The 17,166-nt window shown below is 42.4% G+C and overlaps 1 protein-coding gene across 2 annotated transcripts in view; it reads left to right on the top strand.

Moving 5' to 3' along the window:
• Nucleotides 1–15,147, top strand: part of LOC119658890 (dihydropyrimidinase) — a 52,993-nt gene extending 37,846 nt beyond the window's left edge. For both annotated transcript variants that reach the window (XM_038066689.1, XM_038066688.1), the window contains exons 8-9: nucleotides 9,026–9,726; nucleotides 14,515–15,147. In XM_038066689.1, the coding sequence (XP_037922617.1) occupies nucleotides 9,026–9,726; nucleotides 14,515–14,594 (781 nt within the window). In that variant the 3' untranslated portion in view covers nucleotides 14,595–15,147. The remainder of the gene's footprint in view (nucleotides 1–9,025; nucleotides 9,727–14,514) is intronic.
• Nucleotides 15,148–17,166: the final 2,019 nt, after the last annotated feature.

The following is a 17,166-nucleotide window of genomic DNA, read 5'->3' as shown; positions in this document are numbered from 1 at the left end:
TCCGTTTTAATGAAAGTCCTCAGGTCTTATGCAGTCCTACAGCACCAGAGCAATCTGGAGGATTTTTGGTATTGTTCCTGGATATGGGTGATGACATTAACCTGGAGTCGAGATGTACTCCTAAATATTTGACTGTTTCTAACCGCTGGATTTCTACTAAAGTGTGTAGCGTGTAGCTGCCTCACCTGACGTTCCTAGTGAACATAACTAGTCCAGTCTTCCTAGCGTTCACCGTGAGTTCATTATGGCATCAACTGTGGATTACATGCAGAGTAGCATTCAGGCGGTCACATACTGTGCCCGTAAACTTGCCGATAATTATTACGGCTAGATTGTTCGCAAATGTTTGTGCTTTTGCCCTCCAGGAGCCATAACAGAGGATAGAGAACCCCTCCCTTTGGGCAACCCTCAAGACACCCTGCCTCAATAGACTCGACCAAAATGTGGATCTTTCTCCAGTCTAGCATGTGAAGGATTCAACTGTTTAACAACGGATCGATCTTGCTGCATTATAAATCGCCGCGAATGAAGCATAATTCGGTAAATCGTGTCTACTATCCCTATATCGTCTTTAAAATGTCCTATGAAAATTAGATCTCAATCTAGCTTTCATGCAGGATGCTATATTCATAATTTTTTTCCTTACAATATTTAATACAGAACCCTTGCAATTGTGCTTATCTATATTTATATCACAAAGCCATTATCCTGATGTGTCCTTATGGCTAGGTAAGGCGTTCATTAATCCTAACTTAGGCTTGTGATGGTTCCCCTGTTTCTAGGAATTCTTAAATTATCCTGCAGAAAAAACAGATTTGTAATGGGCTTTTCAAGCTATTTTTTTCGAATAAAATAAAAGCACAGATTGACAAAAGTCCGGAGCAGCCATTCTGCTGAGAATATCGTTGCTGTTGCCCAATATATCGAAAATTAGCCCGGAACGTCGACCAGAGGATGTGCCACGCAATTGGACATTTGGCGGGGTTCCCTACGCAAAATTTTGGTGGAAGATTTGAGGATGTTCCTTTAGAAAGTGCAGACAGTCAAACGCGTCTAACCTACGATCAATTCGTCCTGAATCTTAACGAAGGGGAGGACGATTTTTCATCGAAAATTATCATGGGCGATGAGGTTCATTTCCATCTTAGCGGTTACGTGATTGAACAAAATAATCGTTTCTGGGGCGCCGAAAATCCTTGTATACCTCACGAAGATCCATTACGCTCGCGTCGTGTGCTGTTGGATAAGTCATCGGGCCATTTTTCTTTGAGAACGACCGTGAGTCAAACGTCGACTGTGGACGGTGCGCACTAAGAGCCATGATTACCGATTTTTTTCTTTCTCAATTGGATGAATTGGAACTGGAGAACGTATGGTTCCAACAGAATGGCGCACATTGCTCGAGCCACAATCGATATTCTGAAGGAATCATTTCCAGGTCGCTTAATCTCTCGTTTTGGTGATTTCCGTTGGCCGGCCAGATCATCCGATTTAACCGTTCCAGACTTCTTTTCTTGGTGTTTTTTTGAAGCGGCGAGTTAACGTCAACAAGGGTCAGATTCTTGAAGCCCTGAAGGAGAATCTTCACCAGGAATGCGAGAACCTGTCACCCGAAGTTCTGGCAAGAGTGATAGAAAATGTTTTTCATTTAATTACAGCTTAGTGGTTAGAGCGATAGGCTGTCGTACAGAAGGTCGCGGTTCAGATCTCACTGGTCGCAGTGGGATTTGTGTCGTGACTTGAGGTCGGATACAGTCGACTCAGCTGTGTGACCTGAGTCAAATTAAGGTAATAATCGTATACAAGTATACTTGGTATCACGGTGATTGAATGATGTTAAATGCTGGTTATTGGGCAAAGTTATAGGGTAAATTATTAGAAGGGAACTTCTATCCTAATGATATAACTAGCAGAAAGGCGACGTCTGCTTCGGGAATCAGGCAGTCTCGACCTTTTTCTTTTCTGCTGGAAGACCTTTGAACAATTCGCTGAGTGTCGCCAGAATGCGAGCTGCGTTTGGGATGCATAGTCGCATTCATACCCGCGGATGAGGGAAATTTTTGATCATCTTGTTTTTAGGTGGCGTTAGCTTGAAGCCGTCGGCGGAGACGGAATATCCCAGGTTTGTTACCTGCTCTTCCCCTAGAACGCATTTTCAGCATTGATGCATAGCTTTGCGCTGTGGAGAATTCCAAAGATCCGGCGAAAGCAGGCTGTGTGTGATCCCCGGAAGCGATAATGATGTCACCCAGATATGCTCTTACGAAAGGGAGGTTGGGAAGAAAATGGTCCATAGTCTTCGGTGCAGCAGGCCCTCAATGATCGGAAGAGGGTATAAAGAATTAAATCGCCTGTAGTCGACGGTGACTGGCCGAGTCCGTTCGCTTAAACTCTTCTTTGGCTGCGGTGAAACGTTGCCCAACAAGTCCCCAGGGGTGTTCCAAGATTGGTGGATCCCTGGTAGAGATCGCAGAATGAAGCCATTCGGATATCGGGCCAGGTATGGCCGACGAACTCCTGCATGATACCGTGATATTTAACGCCCAGATTAATGGACTCGCGTAAGGGCTATTTGGCCCTTTGATGTGAAGCTAATGGAGGCGTCGATCAACTATTGAACTCGAAAATCGACGACCACGTTGTATGGACGTCGGGTATCGTAAAAGTCCAGTCGAAGTTTCGACGTAACTGTTCCGTACGTCGCAATCGATAGCATGTAGTTCATCTTTAGGAGGAGCAATGTAACGTAACCGAGATCGACTAAAAACTTGACTTGCAAATTTCTGTCGTACACGAACAGGCGGTTTTCAGCCGGAGCTGAAGTAGCGCTGACTACCGTCGTCTGGATCGAGGGTGGTGCTGATTGTTCCCTTGAAGCAACTAGTAACGCCGGTTTTCTCCCTGCCTCAGAGGGAGATGAGCTGGGCAATCGACACGCGGATGGCTGCCATATCCTCGACTCAAATTCTAACATGATTGATGACGTGCTAACTGTCGCTGGGTCGTGGCTCGTCAGCCAATGAGGCCAGTTCGTCCAGAGCGGATGTTCTCACTGTTTGGGTTGTCTCCAAGTTCAAGTTTGTTGAAGAGTTTTTGTAATTGTTGGTCCTCAGAGTCGATCAGCCGCTTTAAAATCTCAGCCTCGTGGTACTTGTCAGCTAGACCCTGGACGATTCTAACCCTAATTTCTATGTTCAGTCTCCAATTTAACTTAGCATCCAGGGGTATAATCAGATACTTTCCATTGGAGAAAAAAGATAATTTTTGCTTATTTAGTGGGAGAGGCACGGCGTCTTGCAACCTACAAACACACCTTCTAAAACGCGCCCTCCATGATTCCACTCATAAAGAAGGCTAAATCCCTGACATCAATATCATTAAATGGTCGGCATACGCTATAACCTTCAATCCGTTCTTGTCCAATATGCGTAGAAATTCATCCATCGCTATCAACCAGAGCACCGAGGAGGTGGCATTATCAAGTGGCTATTTCCCAGATTGGATTATTCTTTGCATAGATTCTAAGCAATGTGTAAGACTTCCTTCCAATCCTATATGGGTTAAGGCTTCCTTGGTGGTTTTGGTACTAACATGGTTAAGTACTTCCTCTCTAATAGTGTAGCGACCGCTCAACCACCAAGTATCCAACTCTGATCTGAGAAGGATTTCTGGTCAGAAATTCTACAGGTCCCCGCCGTTAAAGTCTCATCGTCGGTTAGTAGGGGGATATCAAGGACCTTCTCCCAACCGGCATAATTCTCCAAGCTGGGGAAAATGAAGGTTGATATACTGCCTTTGTTACACACCGATATGTTTGTGCTGATAATAATGTTAAAGAGAGAGTCACCTCTTTCGTTGATTTCTGAGCTGCCTCAAAGAGTATGCCTTGCATTGACGTTGCAGCCTTTCAACAGGTTGGCATTTTTCATTGCAATGGTGATCATCAAATATTGCAGTTCTTCTGATAGAGCTGATTGACCGTATGCCTTGTAAACCAAACAGATATACACTTTTTCCGCTCCCACCTGTTCCAGTTTGGCCACGGTGCGGCCTCCTCATTATGATCTGATTACATTGGGGAAATGTCCATCCAACAATTCACTGAACACTTTTACTTTGACGATCTTGACTTCGAACAGTACCTTATAATCCGCCATTTATGCGGAGTCGGAAGGGTTCCTCCTCCTTGATCATCCAATCGTCCATAGGGATTCTGGGGTGATTTTAAAGACGCAAGTGTTGGACGAGTTTGTTCTTATCTAGGCGAATCTTCGGATACCGACTGCGTGCTACCGGTCTCCTGGGCATCTCGTCCTATGGGACAACCTTCAACTTTACGCTCTTTCAATGTGAAGAACAAACTTCGAACTTTCATAAAAGATGAAGAATTGATTGAGGAGTTGATAAAAGACATTCCAGTGGTAATTTCTTTTTTTAATCGAATCCCATCTTCAAGACTTTCCTGACATTGGTTTTAAAGATCAAATTAAAATGTAATTTGAACATTGTTACATTGAACTAAGCGGTTCAGAGATTCCATAAATGATCAGTGAAATATATCTCTGATATCAAGTAATCGAAAGCACCATGTTCTAGCAAAAGGACTCCGCCCAAAACTCTTTTTCAATGACCTTGTTTCATTCCGAAATAAAGAATTCTTGAAATGCTTCATATTAGGCTCCACGACAATTTAGCAATGTTAGATACTGCAGCAAAAATGCTGACAGCGCATCTGATAATCAGTCGTACAATAATCTAAATAATTCTCCGTCAAATGTAAAACCATCGTTCTTCAAGGAAATAAAATATTGCACCGCAATAGACTGCCAAACGAATGGTCAAAAAAAGATAATCGACATATCCATGTCAGTCGTTAAATCGGATCTGCTTACTGTGATGTTCTGTTTTCTATTAAGGAGAAGACCTATACGAAAACAAGACCACTATAAATAGAATAAACATTTACCCAAAATGGTAGAACATAAATAGAATGAAATTTAATACAGAGAGTGTTCAAGTTACACCACTGCTGGCTGCTACCTAATAAAAAACTGAACGTGAATCGCAAAAAATTGGGAGCGAACTTGAGCCTATGAGTTTAAGATTCCTTCAATGCAAGATATCGCGGCAAGTGTGCCCATCTTAAATTGGTAAGCAATGTTGAATTGGGTCCAAACAATGCGGTCAACGAAAGGGAAACGGCCAGCACATGTTCCTGATTGGCCCAGAATGATTCATGAACTCCTCAACGCAAAGGCTGCTCTATATTAGGCATTTGCAATTCAACATTGCAGCTTTGGGCATTAAAACATTGAAATGACAAAGTCACGATAAATGGTGACAATTCCCAGAAGAAAATCCAAACGATCCTGTCGCAATAACAGTCACAAGAACCGATAATGATTGATTTAAGGTCCGTAGTCAGAAGAGCCTCTATCTACTGTCACGGGCAAACCAATCAATAGATATTTACTGCGCATGAGAAGATATCAAGCAATATTGTCGCTACTATGATATAACCTGACTCAAAAACGAATCTTAGCTGAAGAGTTCCAATGCTCGCAACTCAAAATTTGGGTTCCCCAGCCCCCTAAATTAACACCAGCTCCACTTACAAGCCGAAGTACCCGACATTGCAGCCTAAAAAGGCAAGCCGGAAACCATTAAAAATATATTTCATCCTCACAAATCGTGGAGAATCTTAGGAAGACTCGTCCGCTCCAGCTTCGCCGCATAAACGCCGGAGCTAGAGTCGACGCGTGTGGGATTTGCACTCACTAAAAACCACCCCCGGTCTCTCCAGCTCCAGACCTGGGGGACCACCATTCAACAGAGAGGCAATTTTCTACCAGATTCGCTAAATACCCGGGGACACCTATATAAACCAACGCCCTTTTAGTCATGTTCCAGTTGGTTGAGTTGAATACGACATCAATCGCCAACACGACACAGCAACCGCCAGAAATCAGTGCGTCTTTCGCCAGGTTCACTACCACGCTTATTGCATCTACCACAGAGTGGACACGCCCTATACCAAACTGGCGCTCCGACAAGCCATTGCTGTTTTCGACTATGGATAGGAGTCAGTCGTAGATGACTCTCTCCATCATCTTCCCCATTGTATCCAGAAGGCAGATAGGACGATATGATGCTAGGTCTCCAGATAGCATGTTAGGTTTGGGAAGCAGCATCAACTTTCGCTTTTTTTTTTCACGGGACAAGGAATACTCCTTCTTTTAGGTACGCCACGAAGGTGTTAGCGAAAGGCAAGCCTAGTTTTCACTGCCAATTTCAAAGCTCGGTTTGGAATGCCATCCAAACCTGGGGCCTTGTCACCGATTTTACCACATATTTCCCGCTGCTCCTCCACAATTACAGCGGTATAATGCCCTCATTTAGCTGGACAACCGTTTGCCTTCCCCTATTTTCGAGGTGGGGGAACAGAGTGGCAACTATCTGTTTCAGGAGGCACGGACAGGTCACCTAGGGTGATTTCCGCATTCTCTTCATTACCACCCTATAGGCCTCGCCCCAACAGTTTATATTGCCATAGTCTCACAGCTGTTTGAAACAGTTCTTTTTACTCCTCCGAATGGCTTCTTTTAAACAGCTACGCAGTTGCCTGTGTGCCTCTCAACTGTCGCCACCGGGCTGGCCCTGAGCTATAGACTCCTTGCCCGGAAACATGAGGCTCGCAAACTTGCGATTTCATTGTTCCACCAGTAGTTAGATTGTCTACTGAGGATAGTGGCATCCCATGCTTCCGTCACCCATCGGGTGATTTGAGTAGCTCTTTCTGTAGCCATACCATTCACGGATATGTCGGGTTTGAGCGCCGTGGAAAACGTGTCCCACTCAAAAGCTTTCGCCGTCCAGCCGAGCAAATCACACGGTATTCTGCGAGCAATTTTTTCGAGCTCGACTCGTTCTTGATTTCCATGCAGTGAGTATAGCCCTCATTGACATGCCAAGCAACTCTACTGGCTAAACCGGCATTCATGTATGACAGGTCCACTATAGACCCTAGGCTCCTTTCCCTGAAAGTGTACGAGGCACCAACATTCGTGAGTACAACGTGTAGCTCCACGAATGCATAGAGGAGAATTCGTTCCCTCAGAATTGTTGTTCGGTTGCCGTATTCAAGCGCTGACGCATTAAAATCGCTTTCTATTATGATCGGCCAACGTCCTCTTGCATCCAAAATCAAAACGCTCAGCATCTGCTCATAGTCGGCAATGTAGCGCTTGGTGGAGCATAGAAGCTGTAGATATGGACTCCTTTCACGTTCGCTATGATGAAGCCTTCATCCGGGTGCTCCATTATTTCCTGGAAGGCTTATTCTCCACAGGCCCATACTGCTGCTTGGCCTATTTGGTGTTTGATCCAAATGCCACCATCGTGGTGCTGCCAAATGCCACCATCGCTGCTGCCTACAACGTGGCGATGGTCCACACCCTCCTTTTCTGTGCACAGTAGGCAATTGGCAGTCCTTGCAGATATGGCTTTCCATTCCACATCTCCTACATTGCTTCGACCTTTCATTTGAACTGGTGTATGCCTTCGCAATGTGACCGGAGCCAAGGCATCTAAAGCATCGTTTCAGTGTCACCTGCGCCCTAGGCCGACACATAACCTAGTCTATTCTTAGTCTCCCTGCTACTAGCAGTTTTAGTGTTGTTTGTACTAATAGGCGCTTTATGTTCCCCCGTAGGCTTTCCTTAGTGTTTTCATCGCTGACTCCTGTAGTCTGGCAGGATCGAACTGTTTCTCCAACGCTTCACGAACCTCCTCCTTCGATCTCATTTATATCTTTGCAGATTATAGGGATCTCCGGTTTGCTTACCCCTCATGTCGTCTTCCTGTCTTAACACCTTTCCGATTTGGCTGCGGTTACATCCTTGGATTTCTTGAGCTTCAAGATAAGCTCTCCTTTCTGTGACCGTCTAAAGCGGCTGACATTATCTCCTAAGTTGGTGAGTTCGGCATCTGCCTTCACTCTTCTGAGAATGTCAACATATGACCCTTCACCTCGTTTGGAAATGATAATCACCTCCGGTCTTATCTTACTTTGATCATTTCTTTTTCGGGATATCTCTTTCCTCCAGGCATCCGCCTTTAGAGATCCGGTTTCTTTTCCCGAAGTACGAGCTGCAACAGTTCCGCTGGCAGCTTCAGCTGTAGTCCTCATGTGCTCCGCCTATTTGGGAGTTGAGTCCTTTTTCCTTTTCGGGATTTGCTGGCCGGTTTAATCGTGCAACTTTTCGCGTAGCCTCTTTCCCGGTTTTTCCCATTACACATTTCCCACTGGGGGCAGTAATCGCGGCGGCTTGTGCGAAGGATGGGGCTTGTTCTGAACTGGTCCGTCGATAGAGCCAGCTCCAGTCATCCCCGTATGCTTGTAAGATTAGAAGCCACAGTAGCCAAGGTTCCACTACTGACGCCCTGCGGCCATTGCATGTACATGCCCGTAACACATCCGCCGAGCGTTCCTTTATCCGCATGAGGGAACGTGTCTGATGGGAGATTTGGCATCTCCACACAGGTCATGTAGATCATCTATTATCATCTGTTATGCTCACAGCTCCAGCGAAGTCAGGGTCTACCTCGTCCTCCCTTACCTTAAATATTATGCCAATTGACTGTCCGGACAGCGTCTTCCTCGTCCACCTACTGCAGCCTGTTGAACCTAATTTTACCCATGACTGCACACTTACGATATCGCTCAAAAAGTTCTTCGCTGTACAGGATGTGAGTGGACCGACCCAATTCGAGTTCGCTGGTCGAAAAGGGATGCTTCACTATCATTACTTGAAGAAATTCGACTGTTCACATTTGCTTATTTGTCCGGATTTGTATTAGCCAATAAATTCGCCTCATATGGTTTTGGTAATAATACTCCACGGAACACATATGGTATTGAACTACCATAGCATAGTAATCATTACTAACTGCATGAGTCTCATTCATTTCATATTTCTTCGAGTTCCCCATTCAACTTATTAACATCAATTGACAACCATTTTAGTGATGACCTCCAAACAACAGGCAGTGACAACTGTACTTTCAATCGTGACCAAAAAGAACTAGGACTAAATGACTTCACCAAAATACCAAATGGTGTCAATGGCGTAGAAGATCGGATGTCTGTTGCGTGGGAAAAGGGCGTCCACGCAGGCCTAATTGATCCCTGCCGTTTCGTAGCAATAACCAGTACAAACGCTGCAAAAATCTTCAATTTGTATCCGCGCAAAGGACGTATCGAAGCAGGATCAGACGCTGATATTGTTATCTGGGATCCACGAGCCACTCGTAAAATCTCCGCTGAAACACATCATCATGCATGCGATTATAACATCTTCGAGGGAATGGTCTGTCATGGCGTTCCTGAAATGGTTATTGTAAAAGGAAGAGTCTGCGTTGAAGATGGTCAACTGCGTGTGGCCGAAGGACAAGGTAGTTTCATCGAAACACCAGTTTATCCGCCATTTGTTTACGATGCCTTGAATGGCATTAAGCAAGTAGAAGAGATTTCAAATGGAGTTAAGAAGTTCGATATGAATGAAACGTTAAAGATTGAGATACCTAATAACGAACCAATGGTTCGTATGTTGAAAGGATCACCATTGTCCATGCCGGGAGCACATTCAGAAGTTAGTACACCATCTTCCCGTGGTCCACGCGTTGACGGACAACGAAATATGCAAGAATCAACCTTCTCGATAAGCGGTAAGTGCCTTGTTTGTATTTCAATGTTTTTTTCAAGTGTTGAGAAAGTAAATAGTGTAGAAGAGAAAAATATGCATAACGTTCATAGCTGGAACTTAATCTATATATCCTGCGTTGCGAAGTAATATTAATTAAGCGGCTAAAAATAGAATTAATCTATCGTCCGAACCGCAGTGGATTTTTACACACGCAGAGAAAGCTCAAATCGTCTTCAATGGTGCTGTGGTCCAAATAGGGCCTTGGGATCCAATGTATACCATCTGTAACGGTTCGGCAGGCGATCCAGAGGTACAGTGAGACAGGCAACTGTTCGCGGAGGCCGACGTCAGGGCAGCCGAAAAAAACAATCAACTTGACGATCGATTTATTTCAATGGAGCCTCTAATAGGGCTCAAACAATGTGTGGGCGTATTTGATGCGTTGCGCAAATGTTTGACGGAGTTCAAACATGTTTTAAATCTTTTGGACAACGCGTTGTGTTGTCAATTGAATTTTAAATCTTATCCCTGGAGGGGGTGAAAAGTTTAGGGACAGTGAAGGGGGAGGTGCCGGCTCTTCAAATCTGATCCAAATTCCCGGAGCTCATCCCCAAAATAAAATAAAATATGGTCCCTCAAAGTATTATTTTTTGGTTGGGTATTATTTTAGTCAAATTTCCAAGCCTACCCCGTGACGAAGATAGGATGGGGAGTATATGTAGAAGAAAGAGAAAGGTCCCCGCTTCCTTCAATTCTTTAACGGGATTGCGGCGATCAGCACCACTTTAAATGACGTGGTTCTTCAAAGTAGGGTTGTATTCATCTCGAAACGTTACCAGTGTTAAAGAAAAGTATGGAAATGCGGGAGGACCTTTCACATCCCGTTGAATAATCATGGTAACTGGTGGGTATTTCGATATTATCATGGTAAAATTGAATTTGTCAACCCCCTTCCCCGGAGAGGGAGTGACCTATGTAGAGGGAAGAGCAAAAAAGTCCCGGCTTTCTACTGCTGCTAAAAGCCCATTACTTGCTGAAAACTTAGGGCTCCCCGAAAAAGGGCTATTCCCGTATTATAAATAAGCTTATTCTTCCTCCACCCCGCGGGGGTGTCCTGTCCCTCTATTAACTTACCACCCCTTTCAGGAGTGGGTTTGAAAATTCAACCTGTCCAGTAATTTTTTCTAGTGTTTGGGCAACAATTACTTTTCCAAATTTTAAAAACCAAGATACAAGATATCGTGAAGTAGCAAACAAACTTTTCTTTTCTTATCCCTTAATTGTGTGTTTTGTTCATATATATATATATATATGCGCAAACACCATTTGTAAGAGATCTCCGAAAGAACTTGAGTCTATACTCGAATAATTTTAATAACCAAGCGGGGAAGATGAATGGAGTTCTTGAATTAAAATAGCCTAGAACCTCTCGCGATAACAATAGATGCAATATCTGCACAGGGTGCGGTGGGCAGGTCACCTAATCCGTATGGATGAGGATGATGCAGCCCGGAAAGTCTATAAGGGCAATATCTGTGGTGGAAAAAGAAGACAAGGCAGACCCTGCCTGAGATGGAGCGATGGCGTAGGTCAGGGCGCCAGACAGTTTTTAGGGATATCAAAACCGAGATGTCTGGAGTTGCTTATTAAGACAGAACTAGACCGGATATCAATTGTTTCACCGTTGATGATGATGAGCTCTGGATTTGGAGATGGCGGCAGGCGTATTGATTTCAAGGCAGAAGTGACAACACTTTAGGAAAGGGCGACAGCATTTCACTATGCCAGAATCGCCGATGGGTGTCGTAGAACCGTAGAAGAGGAGTATAGACTTCTCCGGAAGATCTAGAGGAACCTGTAGCATTTCTATGAAAGTTGACCGCAATCGATCCGTATGTATAGCCGACGCGCTATATCTCATTTAGGGGATAATTATATGGTTGCAACGTTAATCTTTTGATTTGGATCTTTATCTTATCATTGAAATAAAGTATCTGCTCCGCATAGACACTGAGGTAATTTTGTTTTCCTAAATTTCGTTCCCATTCCAAAGTTATGTCTTCAGCTAACTCATTATACATTTTCTCAATTGTTGATTTCTTCATCTCAGCCGTCCGTCGATATTCCAACTACCATCGAAATTAGCTCCCCCAGGAAAAAAATTCACATTAAGAGAACAATGTTTGCACAGACAGCTACATGCAAGCTGATTTCTAGACAAATCGTATCGTGTGAAGTTGTGCCAAACACGTTCAGTAAGTGATATAGGCTTTTACCTATTCCTATCTATTGTGCCTTTTGAGTTGGGGTTTAAGAATAAACTCAAAGTATCCCCTGCTTGTCGTAAAAGGCAACTAAAAGGAATAGAAATTTGTGAGCTAGCAACTTGCAAATTTCCAAACTTTATTGGTACCGAAACGTGAACAAGGGCTTTGATAGGGACTGACCAGTTTTGGCTATCACAAACGGCTTATGATTCGGGTATCGAGGGTTTACAAAATGTTCGCTTTCCCCAACCAAAGCAAGAATTTAAGCGATATAAGCCAGTCGTTCTGGGTCTAAGCAAAGTAAGATGGTGGAACTCTGAAAAGTTAAGTAGTAGCAGTGGCGAATCCGTTGTTGGATTGTTTCTGACTGTAAAATTTCAGTCCAGATTAGAGAACTCTGAAGGTTTGTAGCGCTTTTAGAATCGCTTTGAATGAAGTGGGCATGATCCCAGCCGGCAGAAATGAGTTTCATGCATTATGTAAGATGCATGGAGGGACACACAGGGCGCTGGAATGCGACAAGGTCAGAGTTGTCTCATAGGTGGGACGAGTTATTAATTTATGGCGGACGCGTGTCCGGCTGGCTCAGTGGTTAAATATCTAGGCTATTGTAGCAGAAGGTCGCGGTTCAAATCTCACTCTACAGTATATTGTAGTTTACCGTTACGGTCTTGAATGAAGTGCTCTAACAAGCTTCAAGGTCCGGATCCAATTGGACTGTCGCGACAACAATTTTTATTAAGGGATATCATAATTGTTCAGTGCTATGCACCAACAGTTAGTTCCGATAATAAGGACGCCAGCTACGAATAATTTAGAAGAGGCTTTCTAAAGATGACGTAGTGATCGTGGTTGGTAACCTGAATGCCAAGGTAGGCTCTATCAACACCTTGCTCGGACATATGGTGAGGAAGTACGCTTTTTGTGACCGTAACAATAACGGTCAGGGGTTTGTGCATTTCTGGAGCTCCCACTTCCTCGTTATAGATGACACATTGTTCTAGCACAGAGGTTGTCATAAGGCCAATTGGGTTTCAACTCCCCGACAACGTACGAGCAATCAGATTGAGTACTTTGCCATCAACAGCAGTAGTAGCTTTAGGAGTTGTCTTCTGGATATGCATAACATAGTCCTCCAAACAGAACCATCTCATGTTGTTTTGCCTTCGTTTGCGTGTTGCGTCTGCCACTTTTCGCAAGGTTGGGGAGCTGCAACCCCTTAATTTCAACATAGACCGCTTATGTGATCCAGCTGTCACTTGACAATGATAGAGCTATCTTGCTGATCCGATAGCAGATACCCTAGGGAACCCGCCTGAAAATATCGATGAGTACTGGAGCAGAATCAAAAATGTTCTTTTCTTGGGTGCTACACAAGGCGCCGACACAAAATCTGGGTAACAGGGAAATCATAGAAACAGATTGAAGAACAGAAAAGATTGAAGACTCCATTAATCGCTGGGAATGATGGGGAGCGTAAGGAGCGGTAGCTCGAGCGCGAAATTCGGGGAAGTTCAACGTAGGGAATTTGTTATTGCGCTGGTCAGGAAAGCAGAAACTGCCGCAGATCGCAATGATTTAAGAACAATATACCCCTTCACAAAAGAACTTGGTTGCAAATCTTTCGATGGTGCTGTGAGGCGCATTAACGGCCAATTCCTCCACGATGACAAGCAGCCGAAGAGGTGGAAGGAACACTTTTCACTACGGTTCTTAACCATATGAGATCCGATGCAGTTCCGATTCTTGTGGATAAAATGATTAATCACCGTAACATGCGGATATGGACTATGGACTGCTCCACCAAACAGAAGAGAAATCATCTCTGTTATCCATGGACTCAAACGAAGTAAAGCCGCTGTGCTTGACGGTTTTTCCGTAAAGCTATTTATCGCTGTTCCCGCAGTTTCGGTAGATATGCTTTTTCTATTCGTGCGAAAATCCCGACTCATTTTCACTAGTTTCCATTGTGGATTCTCCTGGATTGACGATATTATTTTGATTTCGAAAAGGCTTTGGACAATATAGACTTGGAGTGTATCTGGTGTACTCTTCGTAGGAGGAGCATTCTTGAGAAACTAATAGCTATTATCAGAACGACATATGGTGGTGAAAAATGTCACGTGATGGCCCGAGGTAAAGTTTCAAAAGAATTCAAGGTTCTAAGCAGACTCCGTCAGAGTTCCATTTTGCTACCGATATTATTTCTTCTTGTTATCGATGATGTGCTTCTGCTGCCTTGTCCGGAGGATCCGCCTTCGCTATCTTGTCTAAAATCTGGAAATGCATTTATCTTAACATCAAGATCAAGTTGAAATTTCTACGAAAACATCATTGGCTTCTGTACTATACAATGGGATCTAGTTACCGGCAAGTCGTATGACTGAGCTAGACAAAAGCACGGAGCAGCTGAAGACTAGTGCACACCTTTAAAAGAAACTTCAACGAGGGATGAAATATATTGCTGGAATCCTTTTCGACCATACATACCGACGCATTAGAAAAAATATATAAAAAAGTTTGGTTTACCATTGTATTTTCAGAGGAACTTGACAAGAGCGAAAAGAAGACTTGCATTCGCGTTCGCAACCCTCCAGGTGGCAAATCCGATGGATTCTGGTAAGCTCCAAACCGTCAAGACACTTCCAACCTAGTCTTCGCATCCAAAAACAAAATTTATAAAACAAACAAAACGGAATAATAAATATAAGAACGTAAAGATACAAATTAATTATGAAATAAAATCTAAAATTATATTCTTATTAAATATTCATTTGAACTTGAAGGAAATGAATTAAAAAGGATGTTTTATTGTTAATTTTTTTGTGCACCCAAGAAAACTATTTATATATAATATTAATAGAAGATAATTTATATTTTTGTTCTTTGTTCATTCATCCCAATCCCTGTTTCTGTTTAAGTGCGCCTTTGTCGTCTGCTTTGCTTTCGATAGCAGCTTGTTGAAGCCAAGCTTAAATCAATTTAGATTGTGTTTGACAGTTTTTGAATATCTAAATGCACACAAAAAATATATTAAGAGTTGAAACCAGACTTCATATATGCATGTCGAGTAATATTAAGTGTAGTAATCAGTTCATAGTATAATCGTTGCAACTACTACTGTACCAATTTATGTATAACAAAATCAAATATAATATTATGTAAAGGAACAATTAGCGAATTGTATTTTTTATTTTTGTCGAAACGTTTTATAGACTCTTGTGAACTTTTTTTTGTACTCACATTTAAGCTTTGTGCAATATTTATTGGAAAATCAAATTTCTCTCTAAGGACTATCGGCTAGGACGATGCATCGTACTGAATTTATATTTAGATGCTACTTTTAATGTTTTTTTTTCAAATGCTTGTCAGTGTCCTTTCCTAGCTAGTGCATTGCTCACTGGGACTGCCTGGATGTTAAATGTGATTTTGAAATTCATGAAGGCCGTGAAAAGGGCTCCAATCTCCTTATTATTAGTATGTACGAAATTTTCTATAACATTTATGTTAAGATTTATCTTAACAGATGAGAAAGTAGTAGGACAATGAAGAAAGAAGGTGTTGAATGAAAACAATGAATTATATTGGTTTAAGCGTGAACATTTAAACTTTTGTGGCATTTTTAAAGAATATTTGTCTTTGAATTATTTAAAAATTTCGAATAAAGGACATAGGAAGCTCAGAAAAATTGCCTATGCCTTTTGAGTATAAAAACTGCATTAACTTTCATTCGAAAGACTTTTTTAGAGATTCGCTTATTAAGAGAGTACAAACCGATGAGCTAAGCCTCACGTTCGTTAAGTAAATGGAGACTAACTATTTAGAAATATTATTTTGTATGCGAAATCAATCCAATGCAGTTAAATTATTTTAATATTCTTCAATTGGACGGCTGGAAAAGTGCCAGTTGAGTGCACGTGTGTAGCACGCTATAAATCGAAAATCAAATATTTTAAAATCATCAAATTAATAAAACGTCTCTACACATCCATTGAAATTAGGGTGAAGTGCACTTTAAGCAAAATATAGCCCAACATCCACAAGAATTAGTTTAACAATTCTTAGCTTTGTGAATTCTTTGTTAGGTTAAAGTTTCTGAAATAACCAATTAGAAGTGACACCATTTAGTTTAAAGGAAGTCTGAAGGTTTTGGCATCACAAAATGCATTTTTTCATGTTAAAAAAAATTCTTCTTAAATGGAATTATTCCTATATTTAACTAAATCAACGTTTTTTCCATATCTTAAACACTGATGAGCGAATCGAATGGATTTTCCCTTGAAAACAAGCGTAACAGCAGGTCCAGTTATGTTTCCAAGCAAGCAGCGCCTGTAGACAGAAGAAATGCAAACACATCAGCACTGAGTTGCCCTTCCGTCAAAATATATTAATTGTAAAAAACGTCGATTGGGGTCCTCGGCTTGCTCAATCAACACGAAGAACGTCGAAAGTTCGTCAACGTTCTGCTTAATGGCACCATGGCACCATTTAACGTGTAAGTGAACACTAATGTAGACATTTCACCAATCGGACCGACTTTGTTCTGGCAAAGTTTTAACGCTGAGTCTCGCGAAATCTAAACCTTCATCCAAGGAGACTACATACAGGAAATTCACCTCCCGGCACATTGGTTTAGTTTGTATGGTGGAATAAACGCAACGCACATTTTCGACGTTCTTCAATCACTTGCGCCTGAAGAGTTATGTACACAAAACTGGCACATTTTGATTTTGAAAATATTCGCCAGTCTAGTTCATCGGTCATGTCGTTAACAATTTGTCGTCATTCTGATATAATTGATTGATAGCAAACTGATCGCGTAGTGGGCTCTATCTTGTTCATCCATCCAGAGCTCTTTCTCAGTGACATTGGCCCCTACTCTAAACACTAAGTGAAGAAGACTATAGACAAAGGAGTCCAGTCCAGATACAAAGTGGACGGAAACACATCTTTCCGGGTTGGAAGTAGGAACGCTGCAGACATCGACTTATGCAGATATGTAATTTGTAAGTATATTCTGTCTGTTAATTTAAAGTCTTCTTGTGTATTCTCGAGTTCAATTTGACACTCGGCTTGATTAGATTGTTATACCACATGTAGTCACGTGGGTACATATTATTGCGCACATGGAGAAGCCAAGAATTCAGCTGCGCGAGCAAATAAGTTAAGCAATCACAGTATTGTCATACTTCTTT

The sequence above is a fragment of the Hermetia illucens genome, chromosome 6 (assembly GCF_905115235.1).
Source record: "Hermetia illucens chromosome 6, iHerIll2.2.curated.20191125, whole genome shotgun sequence".
Lineage (NCBI taxonomy): Eukaryota > Metazoa > Arthropoda > Insecta > Diptera > Stratiomyidae > Hermetia > Hermetia illucens.
The sequence above is the reverse complement of the archived record's forward strand: the minus strand, read 5'-3'. Positions and strand labels throughout refer to the sequence as shown.